Raw genomic sequence first — 15743 nt, 5'->3', positions numbered from 1 at the left:
AACAGACATTTGCTGGGCCATCCTGCATGTAGAAGACACAAGATATCAGTCCATACAGTTGTTAGTGGTATAACGGTTGGAATACCGGGTGTTCTTATCCCTTATGAGGACGCAAGTGAAACTGAGGATATGGGGAATACTGAAAATGGGGGCACTTTTGGCAGTGCTAATGGTAATGATACCAGGGATATGGGGAGTGGTGATACCAAAACCCACACTGATGATACGGGGAATAACTGTGGTGATGTTGAACAGTATATTGAGGGCCACAGTGGTAACAAACAATTTTGGTGGGTTTAACAATGGCGTTATGGATGATACTGATATTATAACTGATACTAACAATGGGGTCTTGATGGACGCATTGAGAACCACGAGCGGTGATATTTATGGGATCGTGGAACAGGGAGGTACTAACCACAAATATAAATGTGTTTTATCAGAGGATGTTATTTTAATGCCAGGTTCAAAGACTTTGGTAAGAGTCAAACTGAGGGAAGTGAAAAAGCCCACGGAAGCATGCATAATTGAGGGCAGCGACAAACTAAGAGGGGGTTATAAGCACTGCATCAGTGAACAGTGTATCAAACACTGGTGTTACATGGGTAGAATTACTGAACTGTAATGATACAGTTAGGAAATACAAGAAGAATACACATGTTATTGTAGAGGGAAAAACTGAGTTTTCAGGGGCAGAAATGCAATCAAGAAAGAAAACATTTAGAGAACATTTAGCTAATGCAGATTATAAAGAGCATATAGATGCGGTAAGTGAGCTCTTGGCAGAATTTGGGGGCATGGTAGCTTTACGAGGGGATAAACTGGGATTGACTAATGTGTTAGAACATAAGGTAAACTTATAGAAAGGTACAAAACCTAATTTTATTCCTGCATACCACATATCTTTCAAAATCAGAGAACAGGTAGAAAAAGAGGTCAGCAAATGGGAAGAGGAAGGAATCATTAGACCTAGTGCATCTCCATACAACTTTCCTCTGTTAGCAGTGCCTAAGAAGGACGGCTCTGTCCGAGTATGTGTCGATTTTAGACGTTTGAATGAAAAAACAATTCCTGCCCGTTACCCAGTCGCATGCATACCAGATCTTTTTGTGGAAATCGGGGACATAATGTTTATAGCTCAATTGATTTAGCGCAGGATTTTTTGCAGGTACCTCTTAGCGAAAATAGTATGGAATATACTGCCTTTTCAGTGCCCAAGGGACACTATAAATTTACGCGGATGCCGTTAGGTTTATCTAGTAGTCCAATGACCTTTACCAGGTTGGTAAACACAGTTTTGCACGGGTTATTGGTTAAAAATGTTTTTGTGTACATGGATGATATATTAATTGCAACAGACTCGATCGTACAACACCTAGAAGTGCATAAGGAAGTACTTAGGAGACTAAGGGTAGCAGGATTGAAAATTAAGCTAGCTAAGTGGTCCTTCTTGAAAAAGCAAATCACATATTTAGGTCATGTCATATTCAAGGAAGGGGTTAGAGTAAACGACAATAAAGTCAAAGCAATAGCAGATTTTCGTACCCCTAAATCAAAGAAAGAAATTAAGTCATTCCTAGGGATGGCAGGATTTTTTTGTAGGTTTGTGAAAGGATTTTCTAAAATAGCAGCTCCTCTAACAGTTGTATTGCGGAAAGACATTCAATTTCATTGGGGAGAACCACAAAAAGTGATTTTCAAAAACTTAAGGACGTGTTAATGAATCTCCCAGTTCTGAAATTTCCAGATTTCAGCAAACCATTCACATTAGTGACTGATGCCAGTCAGGAGGGTCTAGGTGCTTGCCTTAGGCAAAAATTCGATGGAAGGTTCAACCCCATCGCGTTTTATAGCAGGAAATTTAGGACAAAGGGCAGCAATGAAAGATTAATGGCTACTGTAGATAAAGAAGCCTTTGCAATAGTATCAAGTTTGGTTCATTTTAAAATGCTACTGATGGGGAATAAAGTAGAAGTCCTTACAGACCACAAGCCATTATTGGATCTTTTTGATAAACCCGATTTGTCCCCCAAAAGAGCTCGATGGTTCTTAACTATCAAGGACTTCGATGTAAAGCTCAAATATATAGAAGGCAAATTAAATGTAGTTGCAGACGCCCTTAGTAGAAATTTTTATGAAACGGAAGGATCTCAAGTTACGCTAGTTACTAGTGATTCTATACAATGGGATATAAGTCTCATAGAGCAAAGGCAGGATGAAGATGAAATTTTGGCAGACACAAAAGTGTTTCTCAGAGGGGAATCAGTCAGGAAAGGTTATAAGTTAGCTTTTTCAGGTTTAGAATTAGAAGGTAATCTGTTGGTCAGGATAATTAAATATGAATTAAGGACTAGTGAAAGTAAAGGAGACACGACACAGATTGTAATTCCGAAAGTCCTAATTCCTGTGGCTTTGGATATAGTACATTGCAGGTTTGGTAGTCCACACTTGGGGATAGAAAAAAGATGTGGAAAATTTTGTGAAAAACTGTACAGTATGCAATGCTTTCAAACCTGCAAGGATAACTTCCTGAAAATTAGGGTCATATCCGATACCAAGTAGACCTTTTCAGAGAATACATATGGATATCGTAGGAAATTTTTGTGAATCTAGATATGCGAATAAGTACCTGTTGGTAATAATAGATGAAATAACGAGGATAGTTGAAATTTTTCCACTTTAGCATAAAACAGCCAAAGAAGCAGCTATAGCATTTTTCAATGGTATCATTTGCAGATATGGCTCACCCGAGGTTTTATTGACCGACAATGGCAGAGAATTCGTAAACAAGACTTTAGAATGTTTGGCAGAAGTTATGGGGATACAGAAAGTAACAATTATTCCATACAGACCTAAAGCTAATGGGTTATGTAAACAAGCAAACAAGAAAGTGCTCAAAGCTCTCAGGAAGACTGTAGGAGGAAATGATAAAAACTAGGACAGATATATAGATGTTAGACATAACATCAACACTATGGTTAGTGATTCCATTAAAATGTCTCCATTTAAAGCATTGTTTGGTTGTCAAGCACGAGGCACATTTGATCTGTTAACTATACCTCATCATGGAGAAGATACAATCAAAGCATTAATTTCCACAGCAAAGGAGAGACATGCTTGTCTCAGCCGTAATCTCGAGGCTACGACCCGAGAAATGGTGGAAAGAAGTAACAAGAAATCATTAGATGTTAAAATTGCTGTTGGAGACAATGTATTTTTAAAAATCAATGTGAGAAATGAACTAAATTACAAATTGGGTCCGAAATTTGAAGGTCCTTTTAGAATTATTGAGGAAAAGACAGGAAACAGATTTGTAGTCTTAGATGAAAAGACAGGTCGTAGTCTAAGAGCCAAATGCCTCTATCTGTTAAAATAAGCCCCTTACGTTTTGATGCATTCATAAGATAGATTAATATATAGCACACCATAAACAGGACGGCTCTTAAAAATCTGGCCTTTCGAGCTCCTAAATATTGCCATAAATAGCTCTCTAGATTAATCTATCTTATTCGCGTTAGCCACTTTCATTAAATGTTATGCCATATGATTGTTTGTTTATATATTCACGTAACATTCTGGTAAAACGACCTTCACACAATAAAGATGGAAATGATATACCAGAACATTACACTTATAGGCCTTTGAATCATTTTTTAAATGAAACAATTGATGATTTTTGGAAAATTTACCGAAAAAATTCTTACAACTTGGCTAAATAATCAAGCTGCAATTCATAGAATATCATAGCTAAGATAAGGAAAATTTACCTAAATTTGCTAAATTAAATGAAAATTATATATAAAAAACACATATTTACTCTAAACTATCGGTAAAGTTTGATATTTGCATAAAACTTGGCCCAACCTCAAAAACACAAAGCATTATAAATAGTATAGTATGCCTTTAAATAATACCATTTTCTCTCATAACTAAAAATTAAATCAGATGTAAGGGATATGAAAACAGTACAAAAAGAGTAGATTAGATTCCTATGAAGTCTCATATGACCAATCATTGGCCATAACTCCACCCAGTCTTTACAATTTAGTTACACTTCCAGATAATGTAGGTTGCAATTCCAGACAATGTAGGTAAAAATGAACTTCTTGTTAATCCTCAAGATATTCATGAAAGTGTTTTAAACATCTCACAAGACATTGTGTCTGCCGTAACTGGTTTGCATACACCCAAGCATGTTGGTTTAGCTGTATATGTTTATCATTAAACTAGGAGCAAAAATATCATAACTATGCTTAGTCGGTTAGGATATTAGTTACATTGAGCTCCAAAGGCTCTTAGGAACTGTAGAGGCTGAAGTTAATGAACAAACAAATGATGAAAATATATTTATTCCTGCAAATATACTTTCAGGTAAGTTCACTCACTTTGCAATAGACAATTCAGATTTCTCTGAATGTGCACTTGTTGGCTCTAGTACACATGTGACAGGCATGGTTATGTACCAACCAGGGTTGCTGGAAGGCCATGTATTTAGCAAGGTACCTGTGGATATAAGACACAAGCGTACCACAAATAGATAGTATTATGACAATTCTATACTGTCAATAAACACAGTCCATTCTGTAAAGAAGTTGAAGCATGAACTGTTCCCAGAAAAGGCCAACAGCATGATACTGGAATTCTTGCAGGGCTCGCAATCAGTTACTCTGACTTTGTCCTAGTAAACTTCTTGAGTAGAAGTTGATTGCCCCGCATGGAAAGTGTTTCATGCTATGCTGAATCACAAACACATTCCAGTTACAACGATTGGGTACTGCCCCTTCATACCCAATTTACCAACTCACCCAGCAGTTGTAGCAGAAGCAGTGAAAATATGCATGAAAACCAGCTAACAGTTGGGGATGACATACTGTTATTACCCAAGAGGAATCCATTTATGAGATTATTTACACACTGCAAAAATGCACCAGATGAATGAAAACCTGATTCTTAGGCTAGGGGCTTCATTTCTTAACAAACTATCTTGGAGCAATTGGAAAGCTTATATATGGTTCAGGTTTGAAAGAACTGTTTGTCTTCACCAATGTACTAAAAGATGGCACAGCAGAAAAAGTCCTCTCTGGGTAAAGGTTGCTATCAAGCGATTAACGCCCAGATGCTTGTGTATGAGGTGCTGGGAGCCCTTAGGTTTGATGCATTTGAACATTGGGTTATTGAAGAAGGAATCAGTATGGATGTAATGGCAGAAATAACTGAATTAATATCCTCACTAGGCAGGGAACTAAAAGAGGGTACTCTCATAATGCAAACAGTGCACAAACTTCAAAACCTTCTACCATTTTATAGACCAGTTTGAATCTTGCAAAAAGTACAGCAAGACCTACCAGTTTTGGTGTAACTACTTACATATGATAGAGATCCTACTGTCATACATTCATGCAGAGAGGACCACTTATCTGCAACTGCAGGAATGGTTGAGTATATAGCAGCTGCTGATCATACCACATACGTTATCTACATGAAATGAGCAATCTTCAAACTGAGGCTCCTGAAATTTATGAGGCCTTTTAACGTGGATACTTTACTGTGAAGCGATCTTCTGGAGAATTTAATGCAATCTGGAATGTTCGCAGAACTGTGATGCAAAAATTAGGTCTGGTCAAGCTCGATTAAAGGGAATAACAATGAACAAGAATGCACAGACCAGGTGGTTAAGACTTTACCATTTCCTGCTGCAATATCATCTTCAATTTGGCACATCTGTCTGCATACCGAAGATGAGTGTCATTATGAAGGCAGCAGTACAACAAAGAAAAGAAAATGTAACTCATTTGATCACATTATACCAGATATTGAGAGTGGCCAGATTATTAGCCCATTTGTGTATGGCAAAAAGCATCTGGTCTCCATAGCTGATGGCAATGTGGCAAAAGAATAAATCACTGATGATTTACTTGAGTAAAAATTTATATGCTGCGACATGTATTCATAAAGCTGATTTAGCAAGAATCTGCTCCCAGTTGGGAAACGATAATATCAGTACTTTTTTAATTGACCAAATAATTAAAGTGACAAAGTCAGCCACTATTGCTTCCTACCATCCACAGGAATTTAGCAATCTCAGAGCACTTAGACATCACTTTTATGCTAGGAAGAACATAAAATTATTACCACCTACAGATGATGCCTCTCGCATGTTTTAAGGACCATCTTCCAAACATGTGTTTGGGTAAAAGCCATGCAGACTCACCCATCTCTTCCATCACCACTCGATTTTGGCTGGATGATGCTACCGAGTGGTGCAATATACATCCTGTATTGATGACAAAAGATTCACTACCATCATCAATGCAAAGCACATTATTCTGCAACTGCAAACATATGTGCTTGATAAACTTCCCTTGCAGTCTTAAGCAAATGGAATGTGATGTAGTTTGTTCATGCCGTGGGGACATTAGCATGTGTGTGCGTAAGCAGATGGACATAACAGATGATGATGATGCTCAGTTTCTCCAACCACAGATATTTAATAATTGATGTATTATTTGTCGTCTTGCAAACTAGTGTATATATATATATATATATATATATATATATATATATATATATATATCTCTATATATATATATATATATATAATACGTATATATATGCATCTTATCTTTTTATTTGTTTCTTGTTATTATGTGCCACGACGCAAATGTATAACATTATACATCATATCAAGTTGACTTGACCGATAATTGGTGTGTTACTTGATTTTGTTTAGTGAATATGGAAATTACGGATTGTGAGGTAGCATTCAGTTTTGACCAAATAATACTGTTATTATTCATATGGAATAATACTTCTTTATATGTATATAATCCTTGACAAATTGTGCAAATTTTGAAAAACGGTCTATAATTTACCTATTAAACTTTGTGGATTACAGGTAAATCTTTGAGGAGTAACATATAACTTTTTTGGTAAATTGGGAGGAAATGTTGTTTTGCATATGATAAAATCAGTTTAAATGTAAATATATTTTATTTTCCTATATACTGTCACAAAAAACATTGCCTTATGGTTATCTTACCAAAATAATAAGTAGCTACTTGAACAAACAAGCATATGGCATAGCAGATAATCAGAGTACCCAGTGCAACTGAGATAGATTTATACATGGCTCTATTTATGGCAATATCGAGATGTTCGAAAGGTCAGATTTTCAAGAGCCGTCCCGATTAAGGTGTGAAACACACTAATCTATCGTTAAAATGCATAAACTCATAAGGGGCTCACCGTGTAGGGTAAATCTCAATTTTGGTGACTGGCTCCCCGACTATCAGTCGAAATTAACTCACATATCTAAATTGAAAAGAGTTGGTATTAGTAGCTAATAAGATAACTTCGCGCAGTTGCATTTTCTTTTCAGATTTTGGAAACTGATGATGAAATGTGATTAATCACTTTAATGTAACGGTTTTTCCCTTTCATTCTTCTACTATTTTTCATATTATGCGCAACTGCGCCGATTTGGCGTAAAAACCAGAAGTAATTATTTCATGATGAAAAACGGGGTGGAAAATATGAGAAATTACTGCTAAGTTGAGGAATATTATAAGAGGTCCGTGGTGGTGATTTGGTGATTCCTTGTGGTATTGGTTTATTGGGGCTGAGTTTTTGTGGCTATTTTGGTGGTGAATTTTTTTTGTGGCTATGATTTTTGGTGGTGATCTGTGGTTTTACGAGCCAAAAGAGGTGGTGAATGTGGTTCTTTTTGATGTTATTGCTCTTGGGGGGTGGCGCTAGTGCATTGTGGTTTTATTGGGCCCCTACAAAGGTGTTGTATTTTATGAGGTTATATTCACCAGTGGTTATATTTGGCGGTATGTAATTGTTATGCATAATTCTTGAATTGTAGTTTTCTGTGGTTCATATCCCGACTAGGTAATTATTGGGGTTCTATATATATGTGGCAGTATCATAAATGAGTTACTTTGAGGTATATCGGTGGTCAAATGGCTTAGGATTTAGCCTGTGGGGGATATTTTATAATTGGTGGTTTTTTTAATAGACGTTTTCGAGGACAATTTTTTGGGTGCTTTTGAGGTGACAACGAGGATGTCCTTTGGATAATTTTTGAGGAATGTGGTTCTATAGTACCAGTAAAATTTTATTGAGGATTCCCATCGAGGATTTGATAAATGATTTTTTGGGCCATTTGAAGGAATGATGATTTCTGAGTTTACGAGTCTGAATAGACAAGTCCAAAGTGCGATTTGAGCACATGTTGTATACACAGGTGACTTAATGCTGACAATGCTGTGATGAGACCGATTGTTGGTATTTTCTTTTAGAGTTGATTACTCAGAGGTTTGCACTGTTTTCAGGAATGTCGATGATGACATTCCATGGGGAAGAATTTAAGGGGTCAATTCGGGTCGATACTGATATCTTGAGGCAGCAATTTGCGTGACGATACATACTACGTTTTATAAGGAAAAGCGCTGAATTATATTTTTTTTCTCCTTATACATTTTGTAAAGGGAAAAGTTAAATTATTATTATTATTCTTTTTTTTTCCTACAATGGAAACTTGTAATTGGGATTAAGCGGTTTCTTTTTTATGGTAAGTTTACATAGGATTTTTATTATAGAGAGAAGGTAGAATTTATCTTGGGATACGTAAGATAGCAGGGATATTCAACATTATGTTTGATGGAGGTTAGCTGTAAACATTACAGGGATTTTGCTGTATAGACATTATGGGGTTTTTGATAGTATATTTGTCAGATATGGGATTAATAATGAGTGGCCAGTTAGTGATAATAATTCTCCTAATAAGTTTAATAAGGGTCAGTAAATAAAGATCATATTTTATTTTAGTGAAGAATTTTAGTCCTTAATAATTGACTATGAGATTGGGTATATTAGTTTATGACATATTCGTGTATTATAGCAAGACATTATTTCTTCTAAGATCATGTAGATTTGTCAAAAAGTCAGTTAGAACCTATTAATGACGAAACACGGACACACGATAACTTTAGAGCATTCCCAACTTTACGCGAGGGTGACAATGAAAACAACTTAATATCTACAATGCCAGAGGTTGGATCTTCACACGGGCAACGATGTTACGGGTCGCCTTTGTATGGACGAGATATCGTCGATGGATTGTCTCTAGATACATTCTGGCACAAATCAAGAGTCTACGATACTTCTACGAGGCGGGTGAAAGACGCACTTGCATGGGAGTCACGAGATATTTCAAGTTGGCAACGAGGTGGCGGTTACGATTCTTTTATCGGAGGACGCTGAATCCATCTACAGTTCAGCAACGGGGGTGTTAGGATACACCTACAGGGGTCACAGACGCTTAATAATAGCGCATGCAGAGTCATTTCAAGATGGTTCACACGCTCAGCCAGGATCTACAATTATTTGACAAAGGTGTTCGTGGTACACTTACATGGGACCAATCGGTGAGTGTGTGTGTTTGTAATGAACAGAAAATGACATAATCTGAGGGAAAAGTTGCAAAGGGGGACTCACTGAATTTGACTGATAAAGTGTGGAACACGCCACAGAAGAGGCGCTAAAAGAGGTGTTGCAAATCCGTCGGACATGGCACCATAGAGGAGAAACTTTGAAAAAGTTAACATTTGAAGTGACAACAACTTGAGTTCTAGAGAAAGGAAAGTGAGGTGCGGCACACATTCTTTATTGACGAACTTTAATGTTTTATGGTTTCATAATTATGGTCTCTTTATTTCAGATGGAATCGAAGTCAGCTTATGGGTTTTCTCTAGATTAGTATTGGCTATTAATAAACTATGAATGTTTGGACACTTAGGGGAAAAGGGGGTACTTACTTAAATATGATTTTGAGAGGAATATGATACTTTAACGTTTCTTTCAGAGTCAGATTTGATTAATTTTATTCCATTTTCATGTTAGCTATTTTTTGGAAATAAAAAATGTATTATTGTAGCCACAAGAGTTTACATTAGCCTAGTTTGAAACTGATTTTCAGTCAACTCCAGAGATGACATTCAACAGAAAAAAGGTAGGCTATGTTACCAGTTAGATATTTTGTTTTCATTTCTTAAACGAGTGTCATTTGACCTCGTTATATATATATATATATATATATATATATATATATATATATATATATATATATATATATATACACACGCGGGTGGTCCTACAACAAAGATGAAACGAAAGGATTAACTTTCACAACTGTCCAAAACACATGGAAACGAGTGCCATATGACAAAAAATATCCAGGAATGTGGTTGAACATCTCAAACCAAGACGAAATTTCTAAGCCCATGGAAGCATTGGCAAAATCAATGAAGGTTCTGGGAAGCAAAGATCTTTACCCGTTTCAAACTGTAAAAGATGAATTCGATATATCATATGTAATGATATATAAACTAAATCGAGACAGACTTGAGCATTGCTTTGCTTGCCTACGACTGCACCCAACGACATTATTGCAGTGAAGCGAAGAATTAGGTGTCATCTTTCAGGGAAAGACAGCTCTCTCGTGGGATCAAAACATAGCGTAGGCAACAATTGCAAAGGTGATAACACCTGGGATACTCCATTATTTGCTTGATGTGCAAACTCCTCCCATAGTAATGACGATGAGTCACTACAGCGTGAACTGAGTCATTCTGCCATAATGTTGAGTTTCCCTGAGCATTTCGGTGCAGAAGAAAAGGAGAATAGCTCCACTGAAAAAGTTTGCGAGAGAATGACGACGAACAACTTGAGGGAGCAATGGAGAGAGAGAGAGAGAGAGAGAGAGAGAGAGAGAGAGAGAGAGAGAGAGAGAGAGAGAGAAAGGTCTAGATTCTTTTGGATACTTCGGTGGATTTATTGCCCAGATATTTCCCATATACCCATATCATAGGTCATAGTGCCATGAGAACAGAACTCATGGGCAGGTATAAACAAACAGAGGTGATAAAAATGAATGAAGCCCTCCAATGAAATTTATGAACAACTGGAAACAACGGAAAAATATATTTAATTTAAGTGTTATATAACATGGTGAAGTAGGACTAGAGCTGGACAAGGAACCGTCAAAAATTAGCTGTAGAAACGTCAAATTTCAGATACTGATTGAATGACCTCTAGGTTCAGTAACATATGTCGTTCATTGACGAACGTTCGTTGGAATAGTAATTCTACTGAACAGGGGAATCACTTCTCCCAAAAAAATACTGCATGAAGTGAGGAGGCTGCAAATGAAGTTTCAAGTTCAAGCTCATGTGTGGTTCGAATGATTTGTATTTCTCGTTAAACAATTATTGTTTATTCTCAATTCATTCAGTTATAATGTCTAGGTAATATATGTAAATACATTGTTATCTTTAAGGATATCTTTGTGAAAAATTGCATATACGTCGTTTATAGGATCCGTCTTAGACCCGCGATTTATTGCCAGAATTTGGTTGTATACAACAGTGGAAATTAGTGCAAGATGTGTATTTTTCTATATAGTAAAGTGGGGCAAAAAAAGTAAAAAAAAAAAAAAATTTCCTTTTGTCATCTATTTGATTTTGTATTTCCACTTAAACCTTTCCATCTTTTTTAATATTTAATGTTAAGTAAAACATGAAAAGGCATTGAGCTTATGGCATTTAATGATTTTTTATCTTTTTTTGCGGTGATTACTTTTTATCTTGAAATGGGGGTAAAAAATAATCCATTGAGGCAAGAACTTATCTGTGATAAGAAACTAAAAGCGTTTTTCCATACAAAATGGGAAGTTTAACATGAACAAATGTTAAACCATATCAAAACATAACAGAAAAGTGTAGCAATTCTAGAAAAATATTTTCATTACAATTTCCATCAGTAAAAAAAATTTACTGATATGAATTGTAAATCATGCATACTCATGCTGTAATTCCTTTAATAAATCATGTTCTATCTTTTTTAGACGAGCGTATCATCTGGAACTCTTAAAAGCCTACAAGTTCTTCTGGCCCATAGAAAATGTACTTTGTATCGACGATATCAGTGTCCTTTTTGTCCTTGTTCCGCTCAATCCAGGTCCATTACTTGGGATTGTTAGAGATACTCGTCTTTTGTAGGAAATCAACATCAGCTTTTGTTACTGGGCCACCTTCATCGTTTGCGAAGGTTTATATTATTTTTCTCAAAAAATAGATCAGGCGTGATTCATTGTAGCATACTGCATAGTACTTGCCAAATGAATCTTCTGATATTGCAGGGATGCCTGTTTCCTTTGGAACTGGTAGTACCTCTCGATGTTCACATTCCATGTCACTTTCATCTTTATCTAAACTGAAACTTACGTCATCAGCAGAATCACTTTCCAAGTTTATTTCTTTATTTGTTGTTGTGGTGTCGGAAAGTGGTTCAGGATTCCTTTTCTTCTTTCTCTCGCTTGACTTCATATCAGTCATTCTTCCTTTCAGAACCTGTTGATTTGTAAGCTCCTTACTGCATGGCTGTGCACGTTGATTTTTCTTGTTGTGAAAGGATGTGTTCCGCTGCGGCCTCTGGAATTCGAAAACTCTTCCAGTGGTGTTTCCTTTTAATTTGCTCCCCGCTGCAGAATATCCTTCTTAATATCTTCAAGAAGTTCGTCTTTATCAGTGGGGTCTTGAACTTCCAGCCAGTGACTGCAGATTGGCGATCCTTCTTGAGCTATGGTTGATGTATCAGAAAGACACTCATGTACATCTGCTACCGGTATTTGTGAGGGAGTCACTTCTTGTCTGGTAGATATCTGTGAAACATTCTGCTGATTTGCTGCTGATGGCATCAGTTGTGAGTCGTTGCTGTGCCTCCTTATCAGTGACAGCATCCAATATTACAAGATATTTTCGTCATCCTTTGGGTGCCCTCTGTCCAGCCATGTTGTGAAAGTTTTAAATTTTACTGGACAAAGGAGATCTTTATCGTACTTTCCTGAATTCAAACGATACATTCAAGTAGCACGAAAACCTGCTTTTACATTGTTAGTCGAAAACCCCTGCTTCCAGACATTGCACAGCATATTCACAAAGCCTTTTTGTTCCTAATTTTTTTATGGTTTGCACGTGCTGTTGCAGTGCTGAATCAGAGTAGGATTTGAAAGGGGCAAATCAAGCAGCGTCTAAAGGCTGTAACAGATCAGTGCGGTGCAATGGGCAGAAAGCTTGAAATACTGACATTTTCAGGAGAAGAAGGCGAGTGTCATTTGTTTTTTCTACAGAAGGATTTATTGGGGCTTGAAGAAACTGTATGTGGAAGAAAATGTGATCAGAGAAATAACAAATCAATTTTGGAGTAAAAGCAAAAGATAATGAGCGTTTCGTATGGCTGGCTAGAGAATGCTGGGTCGGTCTGACGTCACAGAATTTACCCTCTTAAGATTAAACCAGCATCTCCGCGCCTCTCCCCAAATAGATCTGCGCTTGGATGGGCGTAGGGGCAAGGGGGCCCACTTGACACCCCCTGAAATCCTGTGACAACAGGAGGTTACAGTTCCTTTGTAAATGAACAGTGACTAACTCTAAAAAAATAAATTACATTACTACATCAATTTGTTTCCTTCCGTTTTACCGTACATTCTTTCAGTTCGAGTAAATTAAAGGTGTCCTTATACTGCATAATATATATATATATATATATATATATATATATATATATATATATATATATATATAAAACTGCGTTATTCTTTCAAGAGATGTTTGATTTCAAATTGAACAGTACTATAAGAAACTATTGAGAAAAGGGTTAATGTAACTTTATGTATTTCCTTTTATTGCATCTTGCTTCACTTAAATTATTGGCATCGCAATTCCATTGAATATATATATATAATATATAATATATTATATAATATATATATATATATAATATATATATATATATATATATATATATATATATATATATATAGATATTATAATATATATTCTATATATATATAAATATAGTATATTGTATGTATGTATGTAGTAATATATATAGTAATAATTATATATTATATATATATGTTTTATTTATGTATATATATATATATAATATAATAATATATATATATATATATATATATATATATATGAATAATTATCACATCGAACCGTGATCCATTTATATATCAATTCAAGCTACAAATGTCCTTTAATATCTAAATTCACTTTACCTCCCAAATGATATATTTTCATATATGTACCGAAGGGGAATTTTTTTTTAATTGATAATAATTTCGTCCCCCCATGGGATCGAACCACCGTCCAAGTGGACGGGGACGAAATCAGGACAGTCAGTGACGCTATCCAATCAGCCAACAGAGACGCTATAAGTTCATATCGATTCTGACCTTATTAATTAAAAAAAAATTCCCCTTCGGTACATATATGAAAATATATCATTTGGGAGGTAAAGTGAATTTAGATATTAAAGGACATTTGTAGCTTGAATTGATATATAAATGGATCACGGTTCGATGTGATAATTATTCATAACAAAAGGCTACGTGCTGTCAAACGCTCGAATTGGCCAACATGGTAGACGGGGTTTCATGTCGATTCTAATTACGAAAGCATCCAGATCGAGGGTGATTTGTAAGGTCAGAATCGATATGAACTTATAGCGTCTCTGTTGGCTGATTGGATAGCGTCACTGACTGTCCTGATTTCGTCCCCGTCCACTTGGACGGTGGTTCGATCCCATGGGGGGACGAAATTATTATCAATTAAAAAAAAATTCCCCTTCGGTACATATATGAAAATATATCATTTGGGAGGTAAAGTGAATTTAGATATTAAAGGACATTTGTAGCTTGAATTGATATATATATATATCTATTATATATATATATATATATATATATATATAGATATAGGTATATATATATATATATATATATATATATATATATATTATATATATATATATACACACACATGTATATAATATAATTTGGCCTCCCCTGGAGAATATGCCGCGGGCGCCCGTGTGCGCGTGGATAGACCTGATATTCTTTAGACTTTGCGCAAGATAAGACAACAGTAGGCTCACTATATTTTCGTGTGGTAGTATTGATGCAATTCTGTAACTGTGAGTATAGCAGCAATAATCTTACCATAGTACTGTAGCAGCAGACGTATAAAAATATAACGGGCTCGGCGCTTAGAAGGACCATCTTTCGCCACTTCAGTTTTAGTTCCTTTTGACAGAATTGTCGTTTTCTTTCTTCGTCAGTGATGAAGCTCGTATAGCATGCTCATATCTATCTATTCTTTGTAGCACAATGAACTTGAAATACCATTCAGACTGATTCCGCTGTTGACACCGAGAACGGTGCGGGGAGCACAATACACCGTATGTAATAATAATAATAATAGTTCTGGAAGAGTAACTCGGTATTCACAGCATCATGAACTATTGCATTGAATGTTCACCGTATCAGATCGAGCTACGCAGTGCAGGTTCCACTAAAATCTTGATAACCTCATTATGCGAAGTATCCGGTTATCAGATTTGCACGAGCAAGAATCAACCGTGACATGGATAGTACCGCCCCCTGTAACGACCGCAGAATTCTAAATGTAAAGCAATGAAGACCATTGTTTAGCTTATCGCACACTGACGTTAGCGTGTTGGTGGGATGCCTGTGGGGAGATAGGTCGAGATTGTATGTGCGTGTGATATTTACACTTGTCAAGTGTTACCTGTAAACGGAATTAAAAAAAAAGCACTGACTCACTGTAAACTGCATTATTTTCCCTTGTTTACAAGAACTGCACTAAGTA

The 15743-nt window shown here is 36.1% G+C and overlaps 1 protein-coding gene across 1 annotated transcript in view; it reads right to left on the bottom strand.

Moving 5' to 3' along the window:
* LOC135200240 (uncharacterized) overlaps nucleotides 1–15493 on the bottom strand; it is a 61290-nt gene extending 45797 nt beyond the window's left edge. Inside the window, 1 exon segment of the mRNA XM_064228689.1 lies at nucleotides 15074–15493. Within this exon segment, the coding sequence (XP_064084759.1) occupies nucleotides 15074–15133 (60 nt within the window). The 5' untranslated portion in view covers nucleotides 15134–15493.
* Nucleotides 15494–15743: the final 250 nt, after the last annotated feature.

Source organism: Macrobrachium nipponense, chromosome 26 (genome assembly GCF_015104395.2).
Source record: "Macrobrachium nipponense isolate FS-2020 chromosome 26, ASM1510439v2, whole genome shotgun sequence".
NCBI lineage: Eukaryota > Metazoa > Arthropoda > Malacostraca > Decapoda > Palaemonidae > Macrobrachium > Macrobrachium nipponense.
This window is presented reverse-complemented; position numbering and strand designations above follow the sequence as displayed.